The sequence below is a fragment of the Myotis myotis genome, unplaced genomic scaffold (genome assembly GCF_014108235.1).
Source record: "Myotis myotis isolate mMyoMyo1 unplaced genomic scaffold, mMyoMyo1.p scaffold_m19_p_17, whole genome shotgun sequence".
NCBI classification, from domain to species: domain Eukaryota; kingdom Metazoa; phylum Chordata; class Mammalia; order Chiroptera; family Vespertilionidae; genus Myotis; species Myotis myotis.
The window spans coordinates 28,187,917-28,210,562 of record NW_023416321.1 but is presented as its reverse complement, the minus strand read 5'-3'; the positions used below and the strand labels follow the sequence as shown (position 1 = coordinate 28,210,562).

Below are 22,646 nucleotides of genomic sequence, written 5' to 3'. Positions count from 1 at the left end.
GATCCAGCCTTGGAGGGTTGGCTTTCAGAATCAGCATCACTCCATACCCCTCCTCAATGTCACCATCGAAGCAACATGGCTGCTTACCTTCCTGCCCCCGGTATTGATGCGAAGCGGTGTCAGAAAGGGGTCGAAGATCATGTGGCTGGTCTCTATGTTGACTGGCGACTGCCGTTTCCCCACGGAGCAAAGATTCCAAGCTGAGTTCACCAATCCCCAGAAAGAAGGAACTGGAAACAAAAAGAAATTGTAGCATCAGGCTGGGTGGAGGGTTGGGGAAACAACGTAGAAAGAGCTATGCTACTAAAGTGGTAAAATCAAAGAGTCATCCACAGAGATCCTTGGGTGTTGCTATGGTATTTTTCTGAATTTTAGTCAATTTCTCTAAGTCCTACCTTCATGACCTTTAAGGTCAGATTTTCTTATTGCAGACCCATTCATCCTATGGCCTCTTTGGTAGTACAGTTGGCATTAATACCTCAGGAGGAAGGTGGCATAGTCCAACCACATCATACTTGCAACATCTCTGAGGCTCATCAAATATTTAGCAATTCCCAAGTTGATGCTCTGCTTTCCCATTTGGCAGGAATCATGTGAGCATCGATTTTATCCTATATAGCAGAACATGGCATTTGATATATACAAGGTGATATTCTCAGAGTTGTCAAGATCAAACTGAGGGAATGAATGTTTTTTATGACCCTCAGTCAATGCCAGACAGGAGCTTGGCAACTTGACTTTGTTTAGTCCCGCGCTGTGCCATTAACCTAATGCATCAGCAGCTGACGAGCTGGTTCCTTGGATAGGCAGAAAATAATGACACTGAGTGCTGAGTGCTAATCTCCAAAGGGAAAATGTCTACTCGTCTTCCGTGTCACATTAAAACATCTATTAAAATAAACTTCAATGGCAACTTCCAGCCCTACTTTATTTTGTTTAAAAAAGTTAAACAGAGCAGGGCTAAGCCAACCTACTAATTTTATGTCAGTGAACATCAGACTATATCCACGGACTTTTCCAGCCCCTCTCAGGATCTCCATTGAGGCCCTGGATCCATATGTTTTCTATATGTCCCTGAGGTTATATAACGATCATTCACTCAACCATCCACAGCATCCGTCAGCAGTATAGTGAATTTGCATCGTGTGCCCAGCCCCGGGTTATGCCGAATTGTGAGGAGGGCAGACACAGCTAAGAACAATGCCCACTCTGTGGGGAGAGTGTGATGCTAAGTGGAGTGTTTAACGACACTCTATAGGAGGGGCACCAAACCTTACAGCTGTGGAAATGGAGCCAGGAAGTGATTCTTCCAGAAGATGAGCCCAACAGTCAAACCACAAGCCTCTCAAAGGTACCTGTCCCTCTCAGGAACTCAAATGGAATAAGGCTTTTCATTTACAGCAGCTGTCTTTCCTGCCCATGTCATGGATGGAGAAAACTAAGGCAAGAGAGGAAGCTGGCAAACACTTGCTAAGGATACTCTATAAGAGACCCATAATTCACGAAAAGAATCTCATCTAAATCCAAAATTCTATGACCCTTTTAGTTGTTGCAAGCAACTGTTGGGCAGAAGGGGGAGGAAAATTCAAAACCAATCCCCCGGATTCTTAGGAGAATGTTTCTATGCCATACTCTGGGCTTCACTGTGAAATATGGCAAACACCTGACTTGGTTCAACCCATTCCAATAAGCTTCTGGTGGCTTCATCCCCTTCAGCGTAAAGACCTTGAATTGGATTTTCAGTCACAACTGATTTTCAAAATGGCAGCAGTGGCCAGAGTTCCGGAGGGAAAAAGAACAAGGAGTGGAAGGAAGAGCAGAGAGAACACACACGTGTTCCCTTGGCATTCTCAATTCTCATCATTGCTTACGCTCTGTTATCACTGCAAGTCACTTAACATCTTAAGAAGTCACATAACATCTTTAGGAGGTACCATACCCTGGAAAAATTTATAAAAATTAAGAAAATTTCTGCATTAAAATTTTATTCCAGAAAATAGATAAAGGTCTGTCTTCTCTAAGCTGCTCTACTAAAATCATTGACTTAATTCTACACATATACACATATTCCTCAATAATTTCAAGTTTATTATGAAAATAAAGCATCCATCAGGGCATGCTTCGATCCCTGATTGTCAGGGATGCTTATAAAGATGACAAATGTGAGGATGCCAGGGGATGAATCCAGTCATGGCACTGTCACAAATGGGCTGTGTGACTTTAGCTGAGTCATGGGTCTCTTAGGCCTTGGATAAGTCATGACTTTAGATAAGTCATGGCTCTCTACAGCCCCTGGGGTCACCTGAACAACAGTCCCCCTTCAAAGTTGCCCACTTCCTAACCCCAGAACCTGTGAGGGTTACCTTAGTAGTAAAAGGTACTTTGCAGAAATGATTACATTAGGGATCTTGAGATGAGTAGATTATTCTGGATTATTTGGGTCGGTCCAATATTATCACAAGGGTCTTATTTTTTAAGGATGGTGAAGGAGGTTGGAGATCGACAGAAAATATTTAAGGGTAAAGAGGAGGACAGAAGGTGCTGGGTTTGAAGGTGGATGAAGGGAACACGAGGCAAGGAATGCAGGTGGCCACTAGAACCTGCAATGGGCAAAGCAACTAATTCTCCTAGAGCTTTCACTGATTTTGACCCCACAAGGCACATTTCTCATGTCTTACCTCTAAGTTGTAAGAGGAGAAATATGTGTTGTGTTAAGCCACTAAGTTGATATAGCCAGAATAGGAAACTAACACAACTCCTTTATCTTTAAAAGCCTGTGAGACAATACTCTCTTTGGCAAGCAGGCCATCTATGATATCTGCGGGGCCTTCCCGGGAAGGCAGCTGCATGATAAACGAAGTTACAGCTGGGTGCACATTGCCTTTCATCTACACCCATGAAAATCATTAGCAAAAATAATCCCAACCCTATAAATGGATTGCGAGACTGTTACATGGCAATGCGGGTAGGCCCATACTGCTGTGCCTCCCTAATAAACTTCACACCCCCAAAGCACCCCCATGAAAACACAAACCACAAAAACTTTATACGAACATCTGCCTGGGCTTTTATCGGGCATGACTCTGTGACAAGCAGATTCCAGTTTTATATCCCCACTCCACTAGCAAGGCCTGTGTCTCTCGTTCTAAACACCTGCTCGGCCAATTCAGGAACAACTGAGAAACACTCACCCCTGCTCAGCTGTGTCCTTATTATTCCATTCCTGAAGGAGTTATCTAAGTTCATTTTCCATTGGATTGCTGGTTTTAAATATGCCATAAGTTAATAGTTTTTCAGAAATAGATGCCACCTCAGAGATCATCTGATCTAAATGAATACATGAAATTGAGGCCATCAAGGCAGAGGATCCAGTCCTCAGTCAGGGCACTTACAAGAATCAACCAATAAATGCATAAATGGGTGGAACAATAAATCAATGTCTTCCTCTCTCTAGTGTTTCTTTCTCCCTTCCTCTCTCTCTCTCTCTCTCTCTCTCTCTCTCTCTCTCAAATCAATTAAATTTTTTTAAAAAAGAAACACACCCTTTGGATTTGTGCAGAACTCCTGGTTATCCCAGGGTTCTGATACTTACCTCTCCTCCACATGATCATGATTGATCCTTCGGGTTATAAACACCCCACGGCTCCTCTGGGACCGCACGTGCCATTTACAGAATGCTATGGCACTGCTTCTATTTCCACATTTAGACAATGAGTGTTGAATTAATTTTCTCTTAGTTTCCATGACTGTCCCAATAAATCAAAATTTTAAACCTTGTCATTTTTTAAAGCAACATGATATTGCAGCTTATCAGCTAATGCTGTGTCTGTTTCTATCTTGACTGATACAGCTTACTGTTGAGCAAAAAAACAAATGTAAAGTAAAATTGAGTGAGAATCACTCTAATTAGTGGGCACCTGGTCTGAAAATGTTTGAAAGGGTTCATCCCTGGCATCCTTTTCACACAATCTCCTAATTTACATATAAACCAGAACATACAACAGACCTGGATGTTTTTGCAAATTAATTTTCACTGAACCTAAACAATGGGACTTAATGGCTGAATCACAGCTATGCATTCTCATGCCAAAACATTTCCCCACGACCGTGTTGTCAATCTAAATCCCACATGGTCTGTTGGCGCTGGGTCCAGTGAACTGCGAAAGAGGCTCAGTGACTGTGATTTCAGCTGCTTAAAACAGGAGCCTTGGAAAACCCAAAGCAAAACCTATCAGCTGCTTGTTTAAAACCAAACAAAGGAGCTCAGTTTTTTTTTTTTTATATTTTATTGATTTTTTACAGAGAGGAAGGGAGAGGGATAGAGAGCTAGAAACATCGATGAGAGAGAAACATCGAACAACCGCCTCCTGCACGCCCCCCACTGGGGATGTGCCTGCAACCAAGGTGCATGCCCTTGACCGGAATCGAACCTGGGACCCCTCAGTCCACAGGCTGATGCTCTATCCACGGAGCCAAACCAGTTATGGCAGGAGCTCAGTTTTATTAATACATCGTGGTTACCCCCAAAGACAAAAAAAGTTCTCACCAAAACAAGAAATAGGTCAGGAGAGCAAGGGACCAGAAGAATGAAGTCTGATACTGAGAGTTAAAATTTGCCTTGATGATATTTTCACCCTGACAAGATGCTCCAAAGTCAGTGTAGGCCTTTAGGCATCCTCCTTATTCATTTGTCCTGAATTGTCATTTGTGGACAGGAAGTTCAGCACTTGGAACCAATTTATGCAGCTTATGTGAATTTGCTAAATTCTATGGGAACAAAATAAACTCAATGAAAAAGTGTTTACTGACAGCCTATGACGGGCCAGGCATTTGGCTTGACACTGACAATTCACTTCGGCAAATATTTACTGAGGACCTACTATGGGCCAGATGCTGGCATCAGTTCTAGATACTCAGTAATGAATGAAGCACATATGGTTCCTGCTCTCCTGGATCTTGCAGTCTAGTGGGGAATATGGGAGATACTGTTTATCTCCAAGTTTACAGATGTATATCTATGTAATTAGGACTTTTTGGTAAGCATGCAGTAGAGACAATTAAGATGGTAATGAATTACAGAATAAAGCATGGATGGGGACATAACCCAGGAAGAATGGTTGAGGATAATTTGTCTGGAAGTGACATCTGGTAAACCCTGGAAGGACTGAGAGGAGTTTCTCCTGAGTAGTGGCAGGGGAAGAGATGTCTAAGGCAGAACTGAGGAGCAGTTCTTGGCAGAGAAGAGCTTAATATGTTCCAAGGAACTGAGAAGAAGCCAGTTAATGTGAACGTGATGAATCATATGTGGGAAGGAAAGTGAGATGAGATGAGGTTGGCCAGGTAAACCAAGGACAGATGTTCAGGGCTCGGCTGACCACAGTAAGCGGTTTGCATTTTACTCTAATGTGCTAGAAAGGACTGACAGTTTTAGGCAAGGAAGTATCATGGTCTGATTTATGAATTAAAAGCATGTATCTGCTTTGGCTGGAATACAGCCAAGAGTCAGTGTGATTATCCTTGGAGTAGTTTGAGTGGGAAAAGAATTGGTTCTCGAGCAACAGTTAGATTTTTATATGAATTTAATCCTATTGCTTTGGGTTTGTTTAAATTCTATCTCAAAGGCAGAACTAATTGAATGTTTTAAAAACTATTCTCTTCAACATGTGTGCCAATAAAATAGCATTTTTTCCTAGGATCCAACTAGGGCTTTATAAGTCATCATTTGAAGCAAAGAATATTTTCGTGACAACACAGCTAAGGCAATCTATTCTTGCTTTCAAGCAATAAACTAACTCCCTAACTTTTGGCCAAAGGAAAGCAAATGAAAGTTGGGAAATGAATACTGGCATAAAAGACATCTTCAGTGAATTTAGTCCTACAAATGAAGCCTTCCACTTCAATACAGCAATCTCTACTTTAGGGTTATAAAGCATATGAATATATTTTAAATAAGAACTCGTATCTTTCCCTTGCTCTTTTCCTCACCGATGCTGGTTTACTGTCTCCTTCCTTTTTCTCAACAGTAATAAACCCCCACTTTGAGCCATTGTTAATGAGTGTGTTTAAAATACCCACGGCTGCAGGTGTTGGGCCATGGATGATTTCAGATTTATTTCACAGGGGGACGTGGCTCAGAGTAACTCCTTTTGCTGCTGGATTCTACTTCCATTGCTAACTAGGCTCCTCCCCCTCTCATTTGGACATTTAAGGGGTTACAGATATCCTATTTAACACATCACCATTCATTTGTACATTTCTCTAAAAAATTAAAAGAATATCTCAAATAAACCATATCAAAATGGCCCCACTCTTCAGAACTCTCCATATACTGGGAAGATAGGCAAGCTAACAAATAGTTATAACAAAACATGGCAAATGTTATAATTAAGGTGTATGCATCTTAAAGCTTAAATGCAGAGAGGGGAGTAAACTGACCCCGATCCTCTTCTTAAGTTCAATGGTAAGTCTTCCTAGTAGAGGAGACATTCGAGTTCATCCTGAAAGCACGACCACAGATTGCAAGCTGTAAAAGTTTTATAACCAGTTAAAGGGCTATAAAGTCCTCCTCAACATGGAGAGACAAGCAGTTCCTAGCAACCGAGACCAGTCACTACTGGGATTTGAATAACTGTTATGCAGGGAGAGTTTAAGCTACTGGATCTTCTGGCATCTCCAACTTGGAGAGTGATTATTGTATAAGCAAAAGACCCTGAGCTATCCTGTTTGCCCCTTGAGTGGGTGGCTAAACTTCCATAGCCTTATTTTCTCCATTTGTAAAATGGGGAGGATGGTTACCTCACAGAGTTGTTGGGAAGATTAAGTGAGAATATGTTTATAATGTCATTTCTATAATAAGTATTCAATGAATGTTGCAGAGGGAGTTGAGTGAGGGGACCCTGGGGAATGGTGTGGCCACCGTACTGTGGTTCCACCACTGTCCCATTCCAGAGAGGAAAAGGGTGAATGATCCAGGCAGGAGGGGAGGACAGCAGCTTTCAGATGCCCACACAACCTGGATTCAGAGCAGGGAGCAGTCTAGGTCATTGGATTGACCACTTAATTTCATACTTTTAATGAGCCACGTGCAATTACTTCTTGGTTCATGACTCCCAATGTCTGAATGAGTGGAGGGAGTGAGCCCAATATTTAAAACAAATGACCAAAAAAACAACAACTTATAAGTGGTAAAATCAGGATTCAAGACTCAGACTGTCTAGCCCAGATCCTTGATCTTAATGCCTGTCTAATACTTCCTTTCTATCCTGGTACAATGACTTGAGCCTAACACATATTCTCTTGAGCTTCAGTCTCCTTTGTGAAATCAAGATCATAAGAAGATACTTCCCTGGATACCTGTGTCCAACTAAGTGACAGTAAAAATTAAAAGGACAAAACGAGCAACAACTATCACAGCCAATTCCATTTACTGATGAGTCATGGATTATGCCACTGGAGGTAGACCGGAAATTATTCATAATTGTAGTCCTCAAAGATGGGCATTATTTGTCCCATTGTACAGAGGTGGAACTGAAACTCAGAATGTTGAGTAACTTCCCAAGGACATTTAAAATGTACATAGCTGGGCTGCTGACTTGAACCCGGGTCTGGCTCCCATCCTCATCCTGCTCATCCATTCTCATATCCAGCAACAGATCTGAGCTGAACTAAGCTGCCAGCATGAGTTTCTCCTCCATATTTTGCTTTCTCAGAATTCATTTGCCAGTGAATCAGGATGACTCGTTTTTTTGGTGAACACAGGAAGTCATAAAACAGTCTGGATTATGTAGGCATTACACCCTGTGTGTGCTTTATGTTTCAGATTTAGCCCAACAGTTGTGTTACCAGTAAGCATTATCCGATTGTATTCGGGGGCGGGGGGGGGGGGGGCATTGTCTCAACGCATGCCAATAAACCAGCCCATTCATTACTTCCACCTACCCAACTTTGAAAAAAAATGACCAGGCTGATGCCTCTGGTTAACCACAGCATCGGCCTGAATTTTATACAAAAGCTGCATCCACTTGGTTTCAAGAAGCACATATCAGTAGTGATGGAACCAGCTGGGGCATGAGAACCCAACACTCGGTAAAGAGCATTTAGCCACTGAAACTAGGTGATCTGCTTTAGCCTCAGGGAATTTTGAAAAATTCACCACACAGTACCAGGCAACAGTTTCCTACAAATTCAAACACCTGGTGAAGCATTTTAAAATCCTGCAAAACCCCTGCATATCTTTAAATACACTGTCCTTTATCTATTTGAATATGTAAATACTCTTTCTCTTCCCCTAATTCTCACCACCTCTGTGCGCACAAAATTATCCCCTTCTACAAATGTTAAAAGTAGGCAAATGATGAAAGCTCTGTTCCCCAGATGCATGTGGAGATACACTGAGCACTAGCCTCACAGCCCATCCCAGTGGTGGGTATCTCAGCCTTTTGCAACTTCACACTGTGTTCACATTTGTATAATCCTACAGAAAGCTCCAGCTGTTCCAGTCTGTCTTGAGTTTGACAGGTATTTAGGGCATTTTCTTTATCATTTGCCAAAATAACAGGCCTCAGTTATCTTCATGACACATTAGGAGAAATAATCTTCCTCTGATCACGGAGTCTTGGGGCCCAAACACAACAGAATCAGTCACTAAACAGAGAACAAAAACACGATCTGTTTAGTCTCTTCCCGATTTTGTATGAGGATGGATTGTCCAATAACTCTGTGGTGCATAGCCTATGGAGATGCTAAATTTAGCTTCTATGTAATATGGTGACTTCACCATGACATTCAACTTCTCCTAACTTTCCTATTTGAGTTTTGCATCAACATGCTTCCTATTAGCAGGTGAGAAAATATACAGGCATCTCACTAGCTGTCAATCTCTTTCATCCCCCACATCTCATCAACAATCAAATCTGGGTGAGTTCTTTGCTAAGAAATACTCTTGTCCAGCGTAGTTGCCCTTAGCCTGGTCCAGGTTCCCACTTCTACACACCTTCATTTCTGCAACAGTTCCTTAGATAAGTGCCCCGCCTTCAGAGTCAGGTCCACATCATGAATGACATGAGAGCTTGGCAGACAAGGATGAGTAAGGGCTGGAAGTTGGGTTGGATCCGCGGTCCACAACAGAATTCAGTGCACAGCAAGGGTCAGGATTAGGTTACTCTAGGCCTTTGTAGCCCTAGAGTTCTGATTTGATGTCACCATTATATCCCCAGGTCCTATTCCTGTATGGCACAGAGTAGGCACTTAACAACTATTTATCCAATAGTTAAATGGATACATGGATAGATGGATGAGAGAGAGCATACTCTGTTTTCCCCATTACTGTCTTTCAATACAACTTGTGGGATGCATGTACATCTTTCTGTTTTATTTTCATACCTTCAACAACACAGTGCATTCATGCATACTCCTATGCTTCTTTCCTCCCTAGATTCATTGAGGTATGACTGACAAATAAAATTTTTATGTATTTATGCTGTACATCAAGATTTTTAAAGGTGTACAATGTGATGATTTAATATACATTACCACAACCATTAATTATCATTAATTAACACATCTACTTAATTAACTTTTTGTTTTGTGGTGGGAACACTTAAGATCTAATTTCTTAGCAGATTTCAAGATAAAATAGAGTATTATTAACTATAATCACCATGCTGTACATTGGATCCCCAGAACTACTGCAAGTGTGGACCCTTTGACTGATGTGACCTCATTTCCCCACTCTCCAGCACATGGCAACCACCTTTCTACTTTTTGGTTCGACGAATCTGAATTTTTAGATTTCACATTTTCTTGTTTTCTCTTGACCATTCCCTAGTCAGACCCTACACATCCGATAATTTCTAACTTAAATTCCAGTCCCTCCATTAAGTTATCCTCTACTATTTCTAGAGAAACTGGTTAGAAGCCAGACCATTTCATACTTAATTATGCATGGGCACCTTGTTCAGTGCTTTGCAAATGCATTACATAATTTTCTAAGTAGAAGCCAGCACCTCAAGATCAAGAATTTGAACATAACACAGAACACGATTACAAGGCTTAGGCCTATAAAAAATGATTCATAAAGTGATTGACCAAGATTAAATCTCTCTAAGGGGCTTTTAAAGAAAAGCATTTGTATCTGAAAAGACATCAGCAGTGAAATGGATTTGGTGATACTTTGATACTCCTCACCACCCAGCACCCACACGTGTGCCCAGCCCTATCAAGTTCCTTACAGTTCCACTAACATGCCTTCCCTGCCATGGTTCCACTGCCCACAGTGCCATTCCCAACTGCCCCTGCAGAGAGCACATCCTCATCTTTCAGGATGTAGGTCAAGAGACCACTCTAAGAAGCTTTACTCACCTGCTATTCCCTCTACTCTCCACTCTTCCTGATGGAGTCACATGCTCCATCCCCGTGCAACTTGGGCACTCCTCTATTCGAATACTCACATCTTGTTGACATTTTGTACATTCCTGTCTGCCCAGCTATGATGGGCAGTTTGTGAAAACAGACTGCTGTCTCTATATCATTATTGTTAAGCACAATGCCCAGTAGATAGTAAATTTATAGGCAATGTTGTTGGAATCTAAAGTAGTCAAGACCATATATGCACTAGTGGAGGAAGAGACAAAGGATGAAGAGTGGGGAGGACTGTCATTTTATTGAACATCTACTTTCTGACAGGCCCAGTAATAGGCATTTACTCAGGATGCTTATTTGATGCCTGATTACTCTGCCCAAATAAAGAGATAAGCCCTGATCTCAGGGACAGGATCTTATTTATCTAGGTTGTAAAGCATGAACACCAGCCACAGTGGATATTTAATGGCATTCTTACCACGGCAAAAATCCAAAGTTGGATTATCAAATGAAATAAAGGAAAAAGAATGATTCAAGATCAAAATCAAAGGAAGAAAATTAGATGAGGGAGGAGATTTGCAGTGGGCAGTGGGAAGGGGAAAAAAGGAATCTCTTAAGCCAAACAGTAAGGAGACAGAGAAGCATTTCATTCATTTCTATCTCCATGAACATGGTATGCTCTGAGCTTCCAAAAGCATAGCCCTGATCGATCCTTCTGCTAATCATCAAAGGTAGATAGTATGCTGCATCAAATGATCACATTGGAAAAAGAAGGAAAATGGTATCACCCCAGGAGACCCTGACATTGGTAAAAGTGGCTTCAGAACATAAAAGAATGCTACCTATGCTGGTAGTCATGTTTCCCCTTTTAAAGACATTCTTACTTCCCCACAGCCCTGTATGAAGATTCAATAATGAATGAATGTAAAAGTGCTTTGCAAACTGTCACACAGTCTTAATTATTTGTATTTACTTTACAATTTGCTTACAAATGACCAGCACCCTCTTGGTCAGCTGGGGCTCAGCATTTCAGTACCATTTCGCTCTCCTGGCAGAACAACTCAAGTTCATGTGCTAAAAACAAGAAATAGATCTTTGCTGTGATGCTTGCTTAGAGAGCATGGATGTTTGCCTTTTTCCTTTATTGCTGTTTCCTAAGGAAAAAGTGAGGTAATTAATAAATCATACTCCAACTGGCAGCCTCCCCAGGAGAACTGTGGCAATGCAGCAGCAGAAATTCATGTGGATCTAAGGGAAGCTTTCTTTTAGAGACTAATCCAGCTTAGAAGACTCTCTCACATCAATAGTTTGGGACATTAAAGTTTGACATCTTCTGTCTGAAACAGCGAGAATCTGAAGTATCCTCATTATAGTTGGCGGCTCCCTGGTCATAGCTGAGAAGAAGTCAAAGTGCCCCGAGGAAACACCAGGTCATGGTGACAAGCGATTAAAAGAGCATCTGAGTTTTAAACATCTGGATGCCTCGGAGAGTCAGCAGAGACAGCTCAGAAATAAAATCAGCACTGAATACATTCTTATAAGTTTCCTCTGTAAGTGGCTTGAGCCTCAGCACCCAGTTCATCATAAGGCTTTCTGTCTGTGCCTATGCATCGGGAAATCAGAAAAATCAGCAAAGCCATGGCTTTTCCAACTCTTTAAGGTTCATAAAGCATGTTTTCAAAACCTGCAGTTCATGCCCCCCTAATGTAGCGGTACAGGATTTAATCAACAATTTGGCAGTTTATTTTTTAAAATAAAAATTGAAAAGTATTGTTATTGATTTCAGAGAGGAAGGGAGAGGGAGAGAGAGATGAAAACATCAATGAGGAGAGAGAATTGTTGATCAGCTGCTTCCTGCATGTCCCCTACTGGGGATCGAGTCTGCAACTGGACATGTGCCTTGACCAGAAATTGAACTGTGACCTCCTGGTTCATAGGTCAACGCTCAACTACTGAGCTACATTGGTGGGCAGGATTTCATCAACAATTTGGCAGTTCAATAAAAAACCCCTTGTGCAAATGTCTGGGTCACCAACACGAGCATGTATACACTCTTCTCTCAGAAAGAAGTGACTCGTAGGGGAGACCAGGGGATTGTCAAGGGTGGTGGTGGGGGGGGGAAGGACACATATGTAATACCCTTTGTAATACTTTAAGCAGTAAAAAAAAAAAAAAAAAGAAAGAAGTGACTCTTAAAATCTCTCTCTGATCTTCTCTAAAGCATAGAGCAAAACCCCAGTCCAGAAGCAATCAGAGGTGATGGATTACTGATCACTACAAACATTTATGAATAGAGCCTTAGTGTAGTGATGAAGCATTAATTTTGGGCACAGCAATAAGCTATGAGCATAGAAGACACTCAGTTAATATTGGTGCAGTGAGGAATAAAGAGTAGATTAATGTTGAAAAGAAAGTGAAACAGAAAAAGCTGGTTAAAGAATCAATGGTCTTGGTAGGATGCAAAGAGTTGGCCTAATGCTGTGGTTGAATAATTAACTTTTTTGAAGAGCTAATTCCATTCTAGGCCCTGTTTTAGGGTCATATAGGCATTAATGCCTTTAATCCTCACAACATCCTATCATACGGCTACAATGATTATCCCCACTTAACAAGTGAGACAACTGAAGCAGAAGGGAGATTGAGTTTCCAACACAATAAGTAGTTGGGCCAATATTCAAAGCCAGGAAGTCTGGCTCCAGAACCTCTATCCCTTAAACACTATGTGATCTTATCTTGATTCTTAATCTTTAAGGATACACAACAACCAGTTCTTATTAAATAAATCTATTGTGGGATCCAGGGATTTGCATAGACCATCATAATGGAAAACACCAGCTGATAAAATTAACATATATTGGCAGAAGGTTGGTGTCTGAGATTCACAAGGTGAGCAATGTGACCTGAACAGTGACAGACCTCAGAAGAAAAGCATATGAACTAAAGGGTCCATTAGAAAGAATAAAACAGAGAAACAAACATCCACATTTTGCTTCCAGCCCTGCCACAGGAGAGAGGCACTGAAAGTTGTTAATTGGTGAGGATGGTAATAGTTCACTAAGATTTACCATAGCCCTTAACTGTGCATTTATCTCCTCTTGTTCTAATTCCTTGTCCACCAAAATCCTCGGATAAACATCCCAGAGTGTTCTAATCGCAAGATAGAAAAAAAGTCATTTTAGATGATAGACCAAAATAGTTCTACTGTGGTTGGGGGACATTTCCCCATTTCCTCATCATAGAAGCAACTTGTCATGATGGCTGATGCATCGACTGTCCTGTGCTATTAGAATGAGCACCAACCAGCCCCAAAGGCCTGATCAGCTGTGGATATACCTAGAATATCCTGTTTCTGGGGTTGCAAATCTGCACATCAGACATTGGGTCATAGGTTCTGGCCCACATGTGGCCTCAGACAGGCACTGCCAGCAACCAGCCCACACCTCTCAATGGCTTGTCTCTGTAGTAGCCCCCACCTTCCACACCCCCAACTCATCAGAAGAGAATTCACATTCATCATTATTTTAGGAGCCATAAACTGCATTTGAAAGCAAAAAATGATCTGTTCACCAGAATGTAATTATAATAATGCAGCACCAAAAACCATCTAAGTGTGCAACAACAGAATGATTTAGTAAATTAGGTATAGCCATATAAAGTCCTTATTATAAATTTTAACTATAGAGCAAATTTTTATATCAAATATTGTCTCAACTATACAAAACAAGTGTACTGGAGGGAAAAAAAATTAACCAAAATGTGGATAACAGGTATCTCTGGATAGCAGAATCACAGGTGAATATTAATGTATATGCAAGTGTGTTTGCACATCCAAGCTTTCTACAATGAGCAGGTAGTACTTTCATAATGGAAAAAAATACTGCCTATTTGGGTCAACTTTAACCCTTCAAAAATTATATTCTGTTAACCTGAGATTAATTTTCTTATCACGCCTGAAGGAAAACTGTCAACCTCCCAGTATTCACTTTCCAAATTTATGGGCTGATGGAGATGATGTGGTCACACCCAGGAATAAAATGCAGGAGATAAGAAAGCAGAGAAACTTGTGGGCACATGTAGCGATTGCCAAACAGGACACACGAAAAACCTCAATATACTGACCAGGAATTACTCCCTTTCTTCCCTGCCCTTGGACATGAGAAGTTAATAGGGGTGTTGTTAATTGGCTGGTTTTCATCCTAATTGGCTAATGAGTCCAGTCCAATCTCAAGAAAAACCAAAGAGGAGGAAACAGATTACAGGGGGTTCAGCTGCTGACTGATGCTTCAAAGAGTCTGCATTTTTTAAGTGTCAGAAGGGCCCAGGTCCTGAGGCTCAGCGCAGTAGCTCCCTGGAGAGTGGAGAGTGGGGGCTCCATTAGGTGAAGTCCCTGCTGGGGCACAACTGGCCTTCTTGTCTCTTTGAAGAAAAATACAGGAAACTGGCTGCACACATTTGAGTTTGTCAGGTAATACTGGGTGAAGCTTAAGCAAATGCAGGCTCATTCTGGGCTGTGGACAGAAGATTCGGCAGGGCCTTCTGGAAGGGGCGAGTTAAACCCATCGAAGCTGAGTTTGCTCATTCTTTCCCCACCCCAATTAGTGCTGCCGTTTAACACAGGGATTCGCATGCTCGTTTCCTGGGACTCTCATCAAAGGATCACGTAGTGGAGCTAGGCTTCTGCAAAATGTTGAAGTCAGCTAAATGGGTTTTCCACATCTTTTCACTGCCTTTTAAGCCTCCTTCCTGTCCTATTCCCTTCCCAGCTAGTCTGGGTTCCCTTTCTCACTCCCTTTCGGTCTACCTCTCCTGCTCCTGATAACAGGTATTACATGTGTCATATAATAGCCCATTTCTGCTTCTAAAATTCTGTTGTATCCAATGTTTCCCTTCTGCCACTTCTTATACTATAATAGCTCTTATAAATAGTGGCAGACAGCACATTTTTTATGTCCTAGTATTTCTTATAGCTTGTGATAGATAACGGAATATCAACTGTTTTATGAATGAATGAGGAATTCAATCACAAACTCCCAGTGAATGGCACTACACTGATGGGGCTTTCTCTTTGGCTTGCTCACTTCCTCTTTCATATGCACATTACACACACACACACACACACACACACACACACACACAGTGAGAACAATTCATATATCTTAATTGAAAACACAAAAGAATGATAAGCAGACGGAAAAATAGAGTAAGACTAATGATGAAATAAGACCGATCTTTTCCTATGTGGCCTTTAGAATGTAATTATTTACAAATTTCTGTATGTAGAATCCACCTTGTTCCACAGAGGCCTGTGGACACTTTCTATAGTGCGAAATCTTGATTTTCGGATGCATCGTCACAAGGCAAAAAACAAGCACAGACTTTGTCTAGACTTCTGAACCGCCTTTACCTATGTGGAGGTGAAAGACAATTTGAAATTTCTGTAATGGTAAACAGAAGGGCTAATGAAGTCCCATAGAGGTTCACCTCCCTGAGATTTGTAAACAGAGTGTATGATCTCGTTGGGGTAGATAGGACCTTGTGGGTCTCTCTGCAGACTAAATTAGTGCTGTGCAAATATTCCTACTCAATTGTAAAGGTACATTATACTCAGGGAAATTATTCTCCCAGCAAACAGACAGATATTTAACTTCACTTAATATGACACTATAGTCTGAATTCTTAATGTGAGACAGGGGTCCCTTTCTGAGCTGGAGTAAATGGTGTATGCCACATTTGAACAATGTGGCGGCACTCTGTAGTGCTGATTAAGTCATCCTCTCTTTCTGACCCAAAACTTTCTCCTCTTTTATTCAGGGCACGGTGCCCCTAGCAGACCTTGATAATCACTAGACGATGCAGGAGGTGTCTGTGATGATATTTATCAGCCTCTCAGAACTTTTAAACACGTCTACTTGCAAATCCCTGCAGAATAACACAGCATAACTTATTTCCAATTGAAGGAGTCTGCTCCCCAAGAAATCTGAAACACACCTTTTCCAAAGACACTAGGAAGGCTTAGGAAACTCAAGGAAAAGTAAAAGGGTGGGTGGGGTTAGATCAAACAGACTTATATAGATTCATTCTTGGGGGCTTTGACTCACAATGAACGGACCCATCTGTATGCTAGTGGTCAGGGATAACTGTCCTTCAGAACTTCAAGTAGAAGGGGCCCAGGAAATGTAGCTACATCTGAGTTTAGACACAGTGGAATGTCCTTTAATGCTGCAGTTAAACCCCAACAATGCTGGCACTCAACATGGGGACCAACACCCCTGTGAGGCTGTCACAGCCTCTAATCTACACTCTGCCCTTCCCCGCTCTACCTGTATGCTGCTGCCCCTGGGCCTCAACAGCCACATTTGTGCTTTATCAGTTCACTTCTGCAGGCTCCGCCTACAGGGAAAAGTAGAAATTAAGGACCTGCCCCTTCCTGTTTGCATCCTGTTCCTATTGGCCATGGGGCTCCACTCTGGCAGTAGCATTTGGTTCCACTTTGCAAGTGTTGACTCCCATGCTCCCCAAACCAGCTTCATTACACCCCATCTGAGTTCCCAACACCAACCAGCAGGCCAAGGACATGGAGACAGCGTTCAGTTGATCAGCAGCCTAGCCAGGATCTCCAGCCAGGATCTCCAGCCAAGTTCTGGTCTGGATCTCCAGAGAAGTTCTGCTTCGGATCTCCAGCCAGGTTCTGTGTCCATGTTCTCTTGCTAGGTTCTCCAGGATCTTTTGCCATGTTCTCTCCAGCGAAGTTCTTCTGTCTCTAGGTTCTGTGTAGGTTCTGTGTCTAGGTTCTGTGTCCTGTTGTCTTGTTACATCTGTATTTATACCAGTTGATTCCAATCCTATCAATCTCTATTCCAAAGGTTAGGGCGTTTCTTATCTCCATTCCAGGGAGTAAAGATTATGTAGCTTAAGCATGATTGTTCGTAGTTAAAGTGATTAATTACCCGCCTGGCACTTAGTTAAGAGGTTTTATTCCCTCCCTAACTTCAGGGGAAAATCCCTACCTGGGGAAACAACCTTTCTCAGAGAGGTGACCTTGGTTAAAACACATAGTGCCAAGAAGGTGAGCAAACATATCAAGAACAGTATGCCATATATGCCAGGTCCCTTGAAACAGCAAGGATGGACTGGCTCCCGGCACCCCAGAGGTCTGCGTGTCCTTCTGCAGGGGCCTCCCGAGACTCCAGAACCCTCAGCAGCAGACCTGCTCTGAGCTCCCAGTTCTGGGGCGTCCTCCCCTAGGCATCTAAATTCTCATTCCAGTCTCTGTTTGTTCCCCTGGCACTGGGGAGGTAGCTGATTGCTTTTAATATGACACCTATGATACACTGGGGTCCCTTATTTCCCCTTTCCAATCTTCTGATTAAACAATTACTTTATATTCAATTATCTCTGCTTTAAAATAATTATGTGGTTTCTATTTTCTTGACTGAGCCCTAATTGATATAATTTACTACCTGTAATGGAGCTATAAACTTTTAAAATACTGTTGATATTATGTTTATATTTTGAAAGGTGTATTCATGTGCTACAAAGTAAAAATGTATGAATGAACTGTGTTGGTTAAAAACTGATAAGTCAATATTACTGTCCTAAAATATATCCATGACATATTGAGTAATAAAAGCAAATGTTTGTATAAGCGGCAAGCATGTGCTTTACAATTAGAGAAAACTCAAGGAAATGGTTAAGAGGTATAAACTAACAGGATACTTCATTATTGCTGTTAACATAACTCTTAAAATATCTTTGATATATGTAATCAGGACAGTATGATTTTTTTAGGACATATTTAGCTGGAATTGCAATAACTATAAAACAATTAAGATGCAATTTTTTGATGCTTTTCCTGCAATTTGAAGCGAAAACCATTTATATAATAAGCATAATTCAAAGGCATACATGCTACTGCATCTAAAAGTTAACATTTTAGCTAAATATAGCTAAAACCAACTCACATTAAAGTCCACAGCTGGGAAGAAGAATTAGCAAAAACTTCAATTAGGGTCTCATTTACACTTCTATTTTCAAGCCCATTCATGAATTAATTTTAACTCTCTGCCTCTGCCTTCAATCAAGCCCTAAGTACCTGTCAGAAAATGACAGTGTTTGAGTATCTGCACACATGTTGGAAATTTCCACACCTCGATTCCTTTGTCAAAATTTCCACTTAGAGACATGCGAGTGAGGTTCCAAGGCAGAGGCAACAAGGCTGGTCTCTGAATGTGGCCATGATCAAACGTTCTCTGGTGAAGCCAAATTTGGAGACAGTTGACCTACAACATGTGATGAAGCAGGAGGGGAGCATGAAGTAGGGAAGCAAGTGTTGGACAGAAAATTTAAGAGACTTGAGTTCAGGGCCCTGTTCTACAGTGTTGCCTTGGGCTAATCTTACTCTGTGAAATGGGCTGTGGACCAGTAGAGTTTTGTTGTCTCTGTGCAACCTGGCCCTATAATAAGATCACTCACCTGCAACATGTCAGAGCAACTCAGTCTGAGACAAGTGGTTGCCAAAATTTTGGAAGGGAAAGCCCTGCCAGTGAAAAAATAAAGTGAAGCTCCCATAAAAAAATTTATTCATAAATTAGAGATGTATGCTGTTGTATGATCTAGTATTGGGTACCTTCTAAGATTGACTATCAGCCAGAATCCTCTCCCATTGACTTGCAGCCACACTGACCTCCTTAGGGACCCTTGACCTTGCCAAGCATGTTCCTACCCCACAGTCTCTGCCCTTGATGGCTTTCCAGCTAGCCACTTGGTTTGTACTCTCACCTTCTTCAAGTCTTTGCTCAAATGTCACTTCTTTTCAGAAGGCCTTCCCTGACAAGCCATATTAATAATTAAAATCCGTCCCCGTGATGCCCCTTGCCCGCCCTCTCCCCTTCTTGCTTTACTTCTCCCAGAGCATTTGGACTGGGTGTTCTCCATTTACCTAGGGATCCCTCTCCCCAAAAGTATAGACTTGACTTTGTCCCTATTCATAACAGGAGAAAAATCACTCAACATCTTGTTCCCCAGCTTACTTACTTCATTTGCATACAATGCCCCGTTATTTAATTAACATAACTTCTAGGATTTAGTTGCCCAGATCAGACTTAATTGTGTTTAGTAACAATACCCTTTAGAGCAAGAATAGCTAATTAAACAGCAAGTTTTTAAAGATCAGAAACACATATAAATCTTCTTTTTTGTCCTTCAGTGTACAAATGTGGGTGATTGCTGCTCACTGAATTACCTTATGCCCATCAAACATGCCCAGTACTCCCCTTTGAGATAAATAAGATCATTTTTCACAAGCCTGAGTTTTTTTTTTCCTCCGCATTAATCAATAAATGCAGCTGGGTGCTAAGAGTGACTACTGTACTGAATAGAACGTGATCTTCAAGACAACCTCCTGAACCTGCTGAACTTGCGCTGCGGGAGAACATTAGTGGCAAGAAACTGCTGAATCCTACATCCAGGAGGAAACATTTTGTAAACACAGCCACTTCCACGTGCATGTGGCTCCATTTCTAAATGCCGAGCTCATCTCTGGCTATATATAGTGGCATGAGTAAGAGTTTTCTCGTGTGGGTTTTACATTTCTTGAGCTGCAAGTCAAAACATTGTGATGTTCAAACAGTCTTGGGGAAGAAGAGGAAATTAACTGCCAATGTTATTAAAACGGAACTCTGCTGTCGATGACAACCACAGTGGATTCGCTTGCACACATCGTTACATATAAAGAAAGATGAAAATTGTATTCATTTGCTGGGGATGTCGTAACCAGGACCACCAGCTGGTTGGTTTAAACAACAGAAATTATTGGCTTAGGGTTCTGGAGGCTGGAAGCCCGAGACCTAGGTGTCAGCAAAGTTGGTTCCCTCTGAGGGCTGTGAGGGAGAATTTTTTCCATGTCGCTCTCTCAGATTCTGGTAGTTTCCTGGCAATCTGGTGTTTGTGTTGCTTGGCTTCATACACCATCCCTAGCTCTGCTTTTACCTTTTTATGGTGCTCGCCGTGTGTGCGTGTGTGTGTGTGTGTGTGTGTGTGTGTGTGTGTCTGTCCAAATTTCCCCTTTTTAGTTGGACACCAGGTGTCCAGGATTAAAGATCCCCCTACTCCAGTATGACCTGATCCTACCGTAACTAATTCCATGTACAACAATCCCATTTCCAAACAAAGTCACATTCTGAGGTAAGGGCTTCGACCTGAGTTATTTTGGGGGTGACGGAGGGGGAGACACACAATATAACCCATAAAAATGGTAAAAACAAACAAAATATTCGTTCTCAAGAAGGGGTTATTCAACCCCTTTGCGTTTTAGTGAGAATGAGAAAGAGCAAGTGACTTGTCCAGGGCGGGCTTCCTGGTAGAGTTGGTAACACAGACTCAGAACACAGACCCTGAGCTGCCTGCTCAGGTCCTGAGCACAGGACACTACCTCCAGTGTCATTCCACCTGAAGCTGAGACTGGCTTTGCATTTACAGAGGGGGGAGCAGCAGGGACCTGGCACATCTGGAAAACCCGCCCAGACAGAAGCAGGGTGTCTATGTCAGCCGGCTTTGTGAGGGTCATTCGCATGGGAGGATTCAGGGCGGGAAAGCTAGGTGTGAACACTGCAAGACAAATCCAACTGAGTGCCAGACATAGTTCCTGGCTCTCGCTCTGTGTCCCGAGAAAGTTTGAATGAATAAGTTAAACTGATTTTAGCAGCGAAAAGAAGTACTCACGAGCATTCAGTGGTTCTATGGCATAAAGTGTTTTCCAATCCATTATCTCATTTGTTCCCTGCAAACTCTGAGAGACAAGCATTTCTATTTGACAGAAAGAGAAACTCAGGCTCAAAGAAAAGTGATTTTTTTTTAACTAAAGTGTTAAAGTGTCTTTGTAACTAAAGACTTGATAAAGCTTGTATGTGATCTCAAATTTTGATTCAAATTCCAGTCTTCTCTCTCTACTGAATTCTTATTGTTCTGAGCAAAATGTAAGTTAAACATTTAAAAAAAATATGTATTTATTACATTGACTAGGATGACATTATTCAAGATGAGCAAAGAGGTTTCAGGTGTGGGTTTCTATGTTACAAGATCTGTATATAGCACCGTGTGCCCACCACCCAGAGTCAAATCTTCTCCTGTCACCTCATATTAGGGCTCCCTTCTCTGCCGCCTCGCAATTTAAACATTTTAAAAGTTCATAAGTGTCTTAGCAGATACCTTCAAGTTTTTTTCTATTTTTCCCTGAAATGTAAATGTGGGAGAGCTGCTCACAGGCCAGCCGCCTCTCTCTAATAATTCCTGCAAGTACTCGAGGCCCCCACTGCTTTGCATTCGGCAGATGGTTGTGAAATGTGGGTAAGTGATGGGAGTTGTATGTTCAGACCTCAGCGAGTCGCTGAGTCACAGAAGCTTAGGATTTGGGTGGGCATAGAGGGGTTGCAAATAATAGCCTCTGTTTTACACACCTGGAAGCTAAGGCCCTGGTCTTAGAGCAAGTTCAAAACCCAGTACCCTGACTCTTATCCCAGTGTTCCAATGATTACAGGATGATCAGCTGAAAAAAATCCTGATCAGGCTGCTTTTATCCCACTTTCTCGGAAGGCAAGAAAGGTCATTAAAGGTGCATGGGAGAGAGTGCCACAGGGATATTCCAAATTATGAAATTGGTGGCCCAGAGCCCGTGGCAGGCATAATGCTGCTCCTCTCTGTGGGAATGAAAAGCAGTTGCATGCTGCAGATAAGGCTTCTTTCTTCAGAGCCCCTATTACAGCTCTGGAGGAACGAACATGAATTCCTTCCAGGGAGTCTGTGTGAAAGATAATGTATGATTCTTTTCTGATTCACAAAAGAGATAGGAAGTTTGAGGCTCTATTACTGATGACCTTCCCACAGAATATGCTGCCTCTCATTTTTTAAAATAGCCTCACTCCTAGGTGAAGTATTTGACGGTCTTCGTAAAGAAATGGAACGTTTTTTAAAATAAATATATCTTATTGATTTCAGAGAAGAAGGGAGAGGGAGATAGGAACATCAATGATGAGAGAGAAGCATCGATCGGCTTCCTTCTGCATGGGGGAATCAAGCCGTGACCTTCTGGTTCGCAGGTGGATGCTCAACCACTGAGCCGTGCTGGCCGGGCGAGAAATGGAACATTTTGATCAAAGTCTTGAAAGGAATACAGAAGGCAAAAGAGAGAGGCGAAGAAGAAGCATAGAAGGCCAGCACTGCTCCTGGATCTTTCTGGATCTCCAAGGAGTCATCTTTTTGACCTCAGGGCCTCATCACCTCTGTCGGTTTTC

The 22,646-nt window shown here is 41.9% G+C and overlaps 1 protein-coding gene across 1 annotated transcript in view; it reads right to left on the bottom strand.

Moving 5' to 3' along the window:
- The window catches only part of CA10 (carbonic anhydrase 10), a 373,963-nt gene that overhangs the window by 223,000 nt on the left and 128,317 nt on the right, over positions 1-22,646 (bottom strand). The window contains exon 3 of the mRNA XM_036342054.1: positions 88-230. Coding sequence (XP_036197947.1) covers positions 88-230 — 143 coding nt within the window. The remainder of the gene's footprint in view (positions 1-87; positions 231-22,646) is intronic.